Below are 13,363 nucleotides of genomic sequence, written 5' to 3'. Positions count from 1 at the left end.
TGTATCACACATGTTAATGAGCTATTTATTTAACATTTAACTAAGTTAACATTGAAAATGACTTTTTCTAAAGACGTACCTTGGCTTGTTTTACTTCCATACTACCTTTGTTTGAATTACTTACTCACAAATACTTTGAAGTGGACGACGAAGAACTACTTTGTTATAAGGAGGCCATGACATGGTATTTCCATGCTACTCTGAGGATTATTTGACGATTGCGACAAATTCAACAGTTTCCTCCAAGAAGAATAGTGTAGCTACAATAAGACGTGTATCCACGAATGAGCTTGACATTAAAGTATCAATTGACATCAATGAAGATTTAGGATTAAAGTATCAATTGGCAGCAATGAAGTTTTATCACCAAGGCTAATATAAAGCTTATGCATGCTACATGAATTTGACAACTGATGTTAACCTGACACTGTAAATTCAGTAGCTATGATGAACCACTTGTCCTTGCTATATAAAGTTACTACTAGCATGATAGACCAACCTTAATAATTTTTAATCATTCTGCAATATGGGAAGGACAATTTTATATAAAGTTTCTCTTTTTAATCATTCTGCAATATGCATAATGTTTCCTCTTATTTCATGTCCTCAACTGTAGAAAAGGGACATGTCAAGCCTGCTACTTATTTAGCATTGGATGTTGAAGGGCGTTGCTATACATGGGGACATAACAAGGTATCATGTTGAGATTTAATACCTATTTAAAATTGTTTATTTATATTGTGTCTTTCTGATGTGAGATTAGTGTGCAGAATTGGACCTTGGGAAAAATGGGACTTGAGGTATGGATCTTGAACCTGGAAAGTTTTGGGACAACTCAAAGGTTAGTGCAGAGATTACACCTTTTATAATTCGCTTAATATGATGAATGGCAGATTTTGTGTTTTCCTTGAAAAATCATAACTTCTTCTTCACTTAAAGTTAACTAGTTTTCTAAAACACTGGTTTACTAAAATTTGAGAGCTACATTTATGTGGGTTGATTCTGAATGTTTAGGATGTAAAATCTCTATTTTAGGGTTTATGTTATGTCAAGAATGAGCCATGATTTTGTTTAATTTTAGGATGTGTAGGGTTTAACTTTAATAGTGTCAATTGAGATTCTAGGTTTTTCATATTCTGGTTTATGAATTTAGTAGTAATCCGGGTTATGTGTTTTGCTTCAGGCGAAGTGCTCTGTATCTTCTCACGTTATATCGATGGCTTCGAGTATCACGACAGAAACAGCCACAACACCCGTTGATCCAGTTGCAGCCTCAAAACGATGCAGGATAGTAGGACGAATCATATTAGTATTGGAAAGTCGGGCAAACAAAATGATGATGTGGAAATAATGGAAAAGTTTGATGAGGGTAAAGTAAAAGCAGTGGATGTTTCCGATGTAGTTAATGACATGCCCGGATTGTCAGATGGAAGCAAGAGGTGTGATAATGATGACAATGATGATTTCTTAATATTGGATACGTCTGGTGTTACTTAATAGAGAGATCTTTGGAAGTCCTACAATAATGAAGAGACCTGGAAGAAGGTTTTGTTGTTTCGAGAAGCTGCCTGTTTGAAAAAGGATTTTGGATCAAACTTTGACAAACTTTGAAAAAGGATTTTGCATCCTTGTTTTACTGTCAGTCACCATGTGTTTGATGATGAGTCTATGAGAAAATCCTTTTTATGCAGTTGTACACATATAAATATATTCATTCGCCCTCTTTTTCACACACGTGAATTTGTGACTTTCTTCATAGGCTATCATGTTGACTATATTTATAACATATTTAACATGTATAAACATATAGAGTGTGTTTGGATGAAGGATTTTAATTAGGTAATGTAATGTTTTGTAGAAATTTAAAATGATTTGCACAAAATTTATTGTTTGGATATAAAAATGAAGAATTGTTAAAATGATGGAAATTTATGGAGTATTTTATCTAAGTTAAATTTAATCATTTTGAAATGACACCAAAAACCAAAGAATTTGAAATTCCTTCATACTCCATAAAATGTATTTGTTACTATTATTTCTTCAAATTTTGCAAATTGGTTTTCATATTTTCCAAAATTACAAAATTCACCTTAATTTTTTAAAAAAAATTGCAAATTGGTCCTTAATAATTTTTAATATTTACAATTTGGTCCTTCAAAATTTTGAAAATTACAATTTGGTCTCTACTTTTCAATTTTTTAATTTGATAAAAAAATTATATGTTATAAAAAATGACCCCAAAAATCTAACAATGCATTACCTTAATACTTCATCCAAACAAAATAATTTAAAATGAATGGATTTCAATTGAATCATTTGAATTACTTTGAATTTTAAATTTCTTTAAAATTTCTAATTATCTCATCCAAACACACTCTTAGTTCATTTCATGAATAATCATTCCACTTACAAATTTTAGTTGTCCACTCTCTAAACAAATCAATAATGGTAATGAATTATATTAAGCAAACCAATATTATATATGGTTATTTTAACTTATTATTGTAATTAATATGATGTAATAAATTAATTTATTATTAGTTTATTTTTTAATTTTTTAATATAAGTTTGTTGTAGTTTTTTTATTATATGTTTCAAACATAATTGATTTTGTTTTGATAAGTAATTTTTAATGTATTATATTTTACTCCCACGAATATTAGAATAAAATTAATATATCGGGATTATAATTGATGAATTTTATTCCGGTACATTTTAAAGTGTATTCTAAGAAATGAATTTTATTTTATTATATAAATTTTAAGCTTAAAATATAATTGATAAAATTTATTTTATATAAAAATAAATTATTTTATTGTATTTTCATAATAATACATTTAATTAATAATAACGGGAACGAAAAAATTGATGTCTTCTCTTTGATCTGAATTTTATTTTATATTAAATTAATTATTTTATTGTATTTGTGATTAAAAAATGGTATACGGAAAAAAATCTATTACTGATCTAAATATTTTTATATACGAAAATTTAGTATTGATCCAGTTATTTTTGTAAATGATACCTAAACATAAATAATATGTGTAAAATGTATTATTAATCTGAATATTTTTATATACAAAAAATGGTCTTTATGATTAAAAAAATTGATTCAAAAATGATATACGGGAAAAAAATCTATTATTGATCTAAATATTTTTATACCTAAACAAAAATAATATTTGCATACAGGGAAAAATATATTATTGATCTGAATATTTTTATATACGAAAAAGAATTTTATAATCCAAATATTTTTTATCCAAAAATAGTATACGGGAAAAAAATTTATTATTGATTTAAATATTTTAATATACGAAAAAAATTAATTATTGATCTAAATATATTTTTTTATTCTTCTATTTAAAATATATATTATGTAAACAAATGCGCTTAACAGACCAGAACTCGTGCGTATACACGGGTTTGTTCCTAGTTTCTTTAGTATTGTTAATAGTCTGTTGGTAATAATCAATTTTCTTCTTCTTTTAATGCCGAAATTTTAGCCTATCATTTACATGGTATATACTGTTAAAAGAAAAAATAATATCAGTAATTTATTATTGTATGTATTATACATACTTATCAATTGCATCATATGATATATATTATATTCAAATTATGAAATTATTTTTTATAAATTAAATTAATTTTTAATTTAATAAATAAAAAATTAAAAAGGGTTAAATATATAAAAACCCCATGTAATATAGGCGAAATTCGCTTTTCTCCTCTGTAAATTTTTTTTTCAAACACCCCTGAAATATAAAAATACTATGTCTTTTGTCCCCTAAGTTTAAAATTTATCCTCCTGTAACATTTTTTGTTTGATTTTCCCTCCTAGATTTGGTGTTAAATTTGCACGCTTAGAGGGGTAATCCAAACAAAAAAGTAGGTGAAGGTTAACATGATGAATCATATTTATTGGTCCATCACGGTGAACTAAAAGTTACCTACTATTGTAAGTTAAACAAGTTTTCTTCAATAAGACTAACATATTACATTAATTACTTTATAATTTTTAAATAAACACCCAAAAATATAATCACTTAGTGGTCTAAATAAATATTTTATTTATGAATTATGAAATAATTAATAAAATTAAGTAAATAAAAATTTAAAAAATGTAAAATAAAATACATTAAAATACAGTTGCCTTACATAACACAAAAAACATTAAAAAGTTAAAAAAAATATTAGAAGATGGTACATTAAATATTTGAATATCACAATCATACTTTAGATGATTATTATTAATTACATATATAATATATAATTAAATAATTAAATAAAAAACGAAAAAAATAAGAAAATGGAGTTGAGGAGGAAAGTAATATTAGAAAACAAGGTCTTCTGTGTAGAAATTTTTTTAATATTTTTAATTAATTAAAAAGAAATTATATAATAAGAAATAGAAGAATTCCATTGAAGGAGTGAAATGGTCCAATATTAACAACACTTGCCGCATATTTCCTAGTTTCCACTATTATTTATATATATTTTATTTAAAAATATTACATTTTATTTATATATAAAATTTTAATTAATAAAGTTATAGCTTTAATTGTAATTTGTGATAATTATTAGAGTCTAGTTAAAAATATATTATAGGATATAAATGTAAATATTTGATTTTTTAGATATTACTTGTATGGTAGGTTGCTTATAATCAATCACAACCATTAAATTTATTTATTATTAAATTAATGGTAAACTTAGTAGTTCACCATGATGAAGAAATAAGTTAAGTTCACCATTTTATCCTCCTTTACAGGGAAAAACTAAAAAAAAAATTACCAATGGGATAAAGCGATTTTTGCATATACTACAGGGGTGAAAAGTGGTATTAACCCTTTATTTTTTTGGGAACATAACAAAAATCTTGTAAGTGAAGCAACTCGTCATGCTAGCTTATGCACCTCATTTTTACTGGTTTGACTTTTCATTTCCATATTGGTTGCACACTTTTTGGATTAACCTCTATTTATCTCCTAGTTAGCAAGAAACCTAAAAAAAAAAAAAATCAGACTTCACCCTGAATGAATATTTTTCAATGTTCAACTAAATATCATACTTCCTCAATAGGTTGAACACCTTACTAAGGCTTTTTTAGTGTTTATCGTCTTCGACCTATTTTACCATCATATTGTGTACATACACCTCGATTTTTTTGCCTATCTCACTTTTGAAAACTTTATACATCAACCGATAATAGGTGAATCCCATATTGTTAAACCACACTGCATAACTTCATAGTAAAAGTTTTATCCTCATGTTTTAGGTGCAGAAAATTTGATTATAGCTCGAATAAGTATCCATAAAACCGATGAGGCCACAATGTGATGCAATGTCATCCAACTAATATATTCTAGGTAGTGAATAGGCGTCCCTAAGACTATGTACAATGGTTTCAACACTCAACACCCACTTTTTTAACTCTCAACACTTCACATCATTTTTTCTTTCTTCCACCTAATAACTCAACACCCATTTAACTTTTACCCTCTCCAATGGTTTTTCACTCAACACCCTACCCCACCACTTTTTATTTTCATATTCTTATTTAAATTTTATTTTTCTTTTTATGATTACATAAAATTACAATTATCGATTAAAATTAAATTAAAATAATAAATACTTAATAATTTATTTTTTAATTTTTTGTAATAAAAACAAAATTTATTTAAATAATTGGATACGATACAAATCATCTTAAATTAATTTAAACTACAACACAGAATTTTGAGTGTTAAAATGATTATTGGGATCCATTTCACTAAAAAAAAAAAGACACTTAACTTCAAAATAAACACTAATAGAAAGATAATAATAAGATTAAGATAGTGAAAAACTTGTTTTTTTTTCTGTGTCCAAATCAAATGAACCAAGTCTCTATTTATAGAGAAAAAAAATCATGAATTTTGTTAAAAAAAAAAATTAAAAAAAATTAATTTGCAACGAATTAATTGAGTTCAAAGTATTAAATGGATAAAAATCTGGCCAGCTAATCAAGCCCAGCCACGTGCGCCCCTGCGTCAGTGTACATTGTGTTGAGTTTTCTCAACATCTCTCTCCTCCAACACACACTCAACACTACTCTAAACACCCATTGCACATGATTTTGCCATGTTGAGTTTAAATAAACACACCCATTGCACATGGTCTAAGGCAAACTTTTGTTTCCCGAAGCCTTCTTTACCATCACCACATTAATCATCTAGGTTGGATATTTTACTTCCAATAAAGTTTGCTCCCTCCAATTTCTAAATTTCTTTCTCTACACCATCACCGTGTTGGAAGTATGCTCTTTCTAGACCCCGTCTTGCATTTTCTCTAATCTTTAATTCTATTACCATCGTAGTTGGGTTAATGACCAAACAATAACATGAAATCTGAATTTATTCCAGGAATATGCTTGGGGGGGCATGTAAATCTGAATTTAGGTTCATTTTGGGAACAACAACGAACTAACCATAACCACAGGGTGAATCGGAGATTACATCTCCACCCAAAATAACTTCACAAGTAATAATATAATACAAGTATGATGTCTAGTCTGCAGCACTATACATAAACTATCTACAAATCCAAATCTCTAAAAGACCTAAGAGCAAAAGAAAAGCATGCATAAGATTAAAAAACTTCCCTCAACAAAATCACTCTATAACTGACTAAACAAACTTCAGGATTCTAGATGACAATCCCATGACAAATGATCTTACAATGCGGAGGTAGTTTAGTCAGTAGACACATTGATCCACTGCAGAAGTTACACAATCAGCGAAGGTACAAACCCGAGCATGAGGGTTCTTTTCCTCGGTCCATGAAGCCAGAGAAGAAACAAAAAAATCTTTTTTCTTTTTCTTCATTAGTTGGACCATACATGAACAAGACCATGTCTGTTACCAGTATAGATCTCATTCCGGTCTTCATCATAAAATAGGGCAGTTATGTCCTCCAAAGCCTCTGCAACTGAGCTTGTTATTTGGGATGAATCAGTGTGTTTGCAGCTGCAAGTATTATTGCAATCGTCCACCTTCGTGCTGCAATTCGCAGCATTAATTTTGGCCACACATTTCCCCGTCAAGATGTGGCTCACATTGATGGAACCAGCTGCATCAAGAAATAAATTACAATGAAAATTAAAAGCTATTTATGATTACTGCATTAAGAAATCAAATATTAATGAAATCTCGACAATCACCATTGGGTTCCATCCATTGATCTTCAGAGTCAGCCTTGCAGTAAGAGATAATTAGGTCCTGATCACTTGTTATGTATATGTTGTTTGTGTTGCAGTCTGGATGCCATAACAGATGATCCTCGAATGATGTAACAAGTTCACCGCGGAAGTTCCAAACAGAAACTGTTCGATTTCTGAAAGTGAGGAATAACTGATTCTCGTATAAAAAGATAAATGCTGATGGAGTCATGAACTGAGTTTTATTTACCTCCATCAGCTCAGAACTTCGTACCTACAAAAAATAAAAAATATTACACAAACAAACTTGAAAATCATTTTGAAAGAGACATTAGGAAAAAAAAAAAAGATAATGAAGCCTTACATCAAGAATCTGAAGGTTCTCATTTTCCTGCTTGACTAGAAGCTTTTCATTGAATTGCTCTATGAAGTCCACCTTTTTATTCCGATGAAGTAGATGATTGAATGCTTTGAGAACTGTGCCGTCCTCAATCGATATAATCTTGAGTGGAATGTGACCACTTGCTCTATTGAGTATTAATAACATGATGCCAGGACTGCAACAAAACATGTATTTGAGAAGAGCTCAAGTAACAAAAGAAGAAAGCAATGAAAACAGAAAAAAAGAAGATTTCAAATGCAATTGAAGATAAGAGATTCTACTCAATAAAATACAAAACAACAGATAGAAGAAAATAAATCTCCATGTAAAGAACACGTGTTTTACATAAGTATAAACCAAATCTTCTTCTTAAAGATGAGAGCATCAAGCTCCAACCAAATGCACCCAAGTGTAACATGGATCACAAATTGCTACTAAAATAGCTTTTTGGTTCAGTTAAAATCAGTTACAGTAGTTAACAAAAAATTGGTCCAAGGACCTACGGCCCACTTCTTCAAAAATGCTAAACAAGTTAATTGGATAAAAAAAATTATAGAAGGATCCTATGTTATGACCAAACATAACACACATCAGGAGTGTTGTGTTGCCCAATGCCCACAAACGTATAGCAGCTCATTGATATCAACTCTATTAAACAATTACATCCAAACACAAGAATTGTTTTTCAAGGATCAAGAAGACAGCCTAGAAGGATCAAGAGACCAAGAGACACAAGATCTAGATGATAATAAACTCATTGAGAGAGTTGGGAATTACAAAAAATTGTATGTAGTCAATCCTGGATACCCAAGAGTTCACGTGCAAAACTCAAAAATACCCCTACAATGTTTTAGATTTTAAGGGCAAATGGGGGATTCATGTGATAAAGTTGAGCAAAAACCAAAGAAGAAAATCTTCCAAAAGATTAAATGAGAACCACTGTCTATATTTTAGGAAAGCAGTGACTAAGCACTGCAGTAGTATAAGATGTGAGATAAGTTTCCATAAACTAAATGAGAAGCTTGGGTTCTTTATTTGCATCCCCCCATTTAGGTCAACAGATACTTAGTCCTAAGAACCTAATGCTAAAGCAGTGCTAGAGTTGTCAATTGAGGATAACAGAAAATAGCGGTTTATTCAAATTTTGCTATTTAACAGTCCGGTGCTAAAGGAAATGAGGTTCCAAGGAAAATATCAAAGCTAGTTATCTGCTGGAGGAATGTTCTTAAGGACCATATTGTCAACTTCCAAACTAAATCCTTCTTCCTTCTTAAAGCAACTACAGACCTCCCAACTCATTAACTAATACAGTTCCTACTACTTTTGAACATATTAACAATAAACCCAGAGGAAAGCATAAAAATCTTAATTACAACATAATCCACATCATATTGGTGCCATGATCAAACCACAAATGCGAGACTGCAAGTCCTTATGAGGTCATCATGGATGCTCTAATAGACCTGCTTGCTAATTGCTATTACTCTAGAAATAAGACAACTAAGGACGTCCAGCCACAAAACCTGAGATAAAGAATCTCCTTTACCCATCAAATCTACAATTATGAAATCAAGTTTTGGCACTCCATTGAAAACTACGAATTGGTGCCGCACAATAAATCCTGAAATGCAACTTCTAATAGTAACCCCTTTTAAAAGCTAATCAATCAAACCCCAGCAGACCCTATCACAAGGTTTCTTAAAATTCTAATAATGCACAAGATTTTTTTACCTTAACTCCTTATATATACACATACCCCAAACATTCAGCGGTATTTCCTCTTCTTCAAATGGTTTTTCAAGGAAAGAAGCCTTTTCCAAAGTTTTAGTCCACTAAAATTTCAAAGAGAAGTCTAGATAAATTTTCTCATTAAACAAATCCTTAGGCTTTGATTGGTTGAGAGAATGATGTAAGAAGAGAGAATGGATGAGGAAGCAAGTGAGAAAAGAGAAAACGGCGAGAAATATGTAAGAAATAGAAGTATTATGATGTCATTTGGTACAAAAGAAAGAGAGAGAAAAAAATTGGAACGAGAAAAATAGTAGTATAACTATTGAATGCACAAAATGTATGCATAACCAATTCTCAACCTTAGCCTATTTCCCAGAGTCTTTTGTCTCCAGCCAGTTTTCTTTCTCAACAAAACCTGCTCAAAATCATTTAACATGAAAAACCTTTTGTCACATTCACTAATCGGAAATCCATCCATGACCTACTCAAGCAGCACCTCAACTTCTCGAAGAATTTCTTTTTCGATGTGATGTGTGTGCAGGTGCAATGCAGAGTACGGAATGATTATGCTCACAACTTAAAATAATTTATTTATTAAAATGAGGTTTCTGCAGATACTGGAACTGTGAAGCTGAAAGTTAATCCAAAAAAGAGAAAGTACCTGATCTTGATCTCTTGAACATTCCTATCTGAAATTGAGTATAGCATAGTGTAGTTTTTAAGGTCAAAGATCTTGTATATACTGTTACCATTGGACAAAAGCGAGTAAGATAGAATAACAGTTGGAAAACATGTATGGTAGAAGTGGAATTGAAAGAGGAAGAGTGAAGGAAAGTACCTATCTTGCGCAGAGTATGTAAGAACCTTAGCATTAACATCATCAAATTCCACAAATCCAGGCCACTTTAAAGACTCGGACTGGAAAAGAGGAAAACCAGCATCTGGCTCAGCCCTCTTTATGTATCTAGGAACAGAAATGAATAAATACATAAGTAACATACACAGAGAAAGGAAAAATATGAATGTGCAGCCACAAAATGCACGCACTCAATCCTTGTAGATCTGCATTTCAGAGAACTGAAATTCTCAGAAGCATAAACAGACACTGTAATAAGTGATTCGTTGTTCTTGTTGTAGAAGAGACTGCGGATGACTTCGTCAGGGCTAACATTCATAAAGCAAATCCTCTCATTTGTTTCTGAATGGATAAAACACACCAATGATTAAGTTCTTGTTAGGAATGCGAGATTTCAACCATTCTTGGTGAACCAAATTTAAAATAAATGATAAACCATACACGACATAAAAGTAAATAATTTGCATACAAATTTGATTTGATAAGGACTAATAAACTAGTAATAAGCAATGACAATTCATATATAAAAAATCAAAAGGCATGGATTCCCTAGAAACATGGCTAAGACAATGATCAACATATGGGAATGGAATCGAAAGTCATAATTTCTATACAAATGAGTCTTAAGCATGACACTTATGATTGAAGATGTGTCCGGTGTCCACACTAACACAGCACTGGCACATGACATTACAACAACAACAACAACAACAACAACAACAACATCAACAACCAAATCTTATCTCACTAAGTGGGGTCGGCTACATGGATCAACTTTTACCATAATGAGCAATTGCAATTCATATACAAAAAGAAAAAGATAAACAAATCATTGCAATTCATATACAAAAACAAAAAGATAAACAAATCATAGTTTCCATCAGTGTTATCGATGACAGAAGACAGAGAGCCAAAATCCCACAATAATGCCCGATATATGGCACCTCCATCCAGTACATATTTGGCCATGGCGGAGAACATTAACATTAAACCAACTAACAATATCCACCATGACCAATATTTAACAACACTAGTTTCTATGCAAATGGCAATGACTAATATGTAGACCATGAACAACAACATATCCAAATTCCCTACAAGAAAATTTTTCAGTCAAGGAATTTTGCGAAGATCAAACAACAAAATCAGCTTGGTAGTATTTCGACTTCACCAAATCAGCTATAAAATACATATAGCTATACTAACCGGATAACCTTCATCTAAAAATCAATACCCACATCATCTAAAAACCGATATCCACCCCATCCAAAAATCGATATCCACGCCGCCACCGACTACAGAGAATCGAATCCAAATTCGATAACCTAGAATTATTAAGCCTAAATAATAAAATCAAAAATCCTCATATATGGTAAATGAGTAATAGCAAATCATACATACAATACAAGCATAAGATTAATAGTCCTAGTGTTTCTACCATCATGAAAATCCCCAACAAAAAAAAAAACCAAAAGGGCAAAAAAGGAAACTCGCCTCTACTAAAAGCGGCACAAAGCCCAGAATGAGCCAAACCAAACACAACATTCTTAGCAGCAACGATCTCCACAATCTTAGTCCTCTTCATCAAGAACGGCAAGAAAGGCTTAGGAGAAGACCGGTCTTTGGAGTCATGAGTATCAAACTGATGAGTCAAACGCATGTTCTGGAACCTATGTGGAGCAGTAGCAGCAACAAAAGCACGGTGAGGTTTGGAAGAAACCTCGCGGGATTGAAGCTTCTTGATGACGCTGTTGGTGTTGATGTTGGGGTTTTTGTCACCGTTGGTAGTGTCGCTTTTGGTTGCTACTATGCGCCGTCTGCACCCTCCATGCCTTCTTTCGTCCATTCTCAGTCTCATCTCATTACTTACACCGATTTTTTGCTTTTGTTGCTAATTGTAAGCTATTTGTTTTTATATATATACTTTTCACTCTTCATTGGACCCTTTTGCTTTTCTTATAAAAAAGATTTTTTTTTTTCTTGAGTCAAGAATAAAATAAAATATTGTTTTTTCTTGATAATTTTATTCTGAGTTTAATGGAGATGTATTCTAAATTAAAAAAATGAGTTTTTTATAATATTAAACAAGTTTTTCTTAATCGGATTTTAGAGTTAAATGCAAAATATTTTATTCTGATTATTATGCTAATTTTTATAATACTATTTTAGAAAATTTCTCACCCCACCCCATAGCATTTAGACGCACCACCCCGAATTGACAAATTTGCCTTCATGTTTTCGTAGATGGATCTCCAGAAGTACCTTTTTTTGTTTAAGTTTACTTTGTTCCGTAGATGCACCTACGGCGCATTCCGTGGATCCATCTACGAAAGAGTTTGATGTTACTTTACGTCACACCCTTCCCCTCCTCATTCTTCAGTTTTCTCTTCTTCAAACATAAACTCTCTCAACCCTAAAAAACAAACATCTCCTACAGTGCATTTCTTTCGCTCGAGTTCGACCCACATTGTCAACATCAACTTCCAACGCATTCCATCAACTTCAAATATCTATTTAATCTGTAAGTTTTCGATATTTCGAGTTATTTTAAAGTAGTTGTGAAATCGAACTAGAATTTGATATTTAGGTGTATAATTGATTGGATAGGTTTAGAAATAGTGTTTATAGACAATGTAGGTAATGTTTTAGGTTTAAACGGACAATCAAGACAAAAAAATTGTGTTTTTGGATGATTGACCAGTGGAGAAGACGCCATTGTTACGTTCTCTGCTTTCAGTAGCTTCCGTAGATGGATCTACGGAAGAGCTGTGCGTTAGGGCACTTTCGTAGATTCATCTACGGAAACACCCAATGTTTTTGAAACAAAGGTACTTCCGTAGATCCATCTACGGAAGAACCCAGAGTTTCTGTAAACATGGTGCTTCCGTATATGCATCTACGGAAGAGTATTTTCCTGTTTTTATTTTTATGTTTATTTATAAATACGCAATTTCTAACTCGATCATTTTTGTATAATAATGCAGACATCATGACTCACAGTCCGGACAGAGACATCCATGGTAGGACATCACAGCACGCATTCGTTCGGCAAGAACGAACGTTGCGTACAGTATCTCAGGTGACCGATGGAGTTGCGGTTGTACCTGACCCACCTTCTACATCTGACACACCCGCTTCAGTCGGGCCCATTCCTTCACCTGCATCAGCCAGGCCCACTCCATCACCCGCTCCA

The 13,363-nt window shown here is 31.6% G+C and overlaps 1 protein-coding gene across 1 annotated transcript; it reads right to left on the bottom strand.

Moving 5' to 3' along the window:
• Positions 1–6,448: 6,448 nt before the first annotated feature.
• LOC131609500 (uncharacterized) lies at positions 6,449–12,080 on the bottom strand. Its single transcript, XM_058881206.1, has 7 exons — positions 11,665–12,080; positions 10,362–10,512; positions 10,153–10,278; positions 9,976–10,056; positions 7,566–7,758; positions 7,205–7,475; positions 6,449–7,113 (listed from the first exon to the last, which is right to left on the bottom strand). Exons 1-7 carry the CDS (start codon positions 12,026–12,028, stop codon positions 6,869–6,871), a joined length of 1,431 nt encoding a protein of 476 aa, XP_058737189.1. The 5' UTR covers positions 12,029–12,080; the 3' UTR covers positions 6,449–6,868.
• Between the last annotated feature and the right edge of the window lie 1,283 nt (positions 12,081–13,363).

This window comes from Vicia villosa, linkage group LG6 (genome assembly GCF_029867415.1).
Source record: "Vicia villosa cultivar HV-30 ecotype Madison, WI linkage group LG6, Vvil1.0, whole genome shotgun sequence".
NCBI lineage: Eukaryota > Viridiplantae > Streptophyta > Magnoliopsida > Fabales > Fabaceae > Vicia > Vicia villosa.
The sequence above is the reverse complement of the archived record's forward strand: the minus strand, read 5'-3'. Positions and strand labels throughout refer to the sequence as shown.

Coding starts and splice junctions, on each gene's coding strand:
- LOC131609500 (XM_058881206.1), bottom strand. CDS start 12,028: ATGAGACTGAGAATGGACGAAAGAAGGCATGGAGGGTGCAGACGGCGC. Junction 10,513..11,664: donor TTGTGCCGCTTTTAGTAGAG/GCGAGTTTCCTT, acceptor TTATCCATTCAG/AAACAAATGAGAGGATTTGC. Junction 10,057..10,152: donor ACATACTCTGCGCAAGATAG/GTACTTTCCTTC, acceptor CAATGGTAACAG/TATATACAAGATCTTTGACC.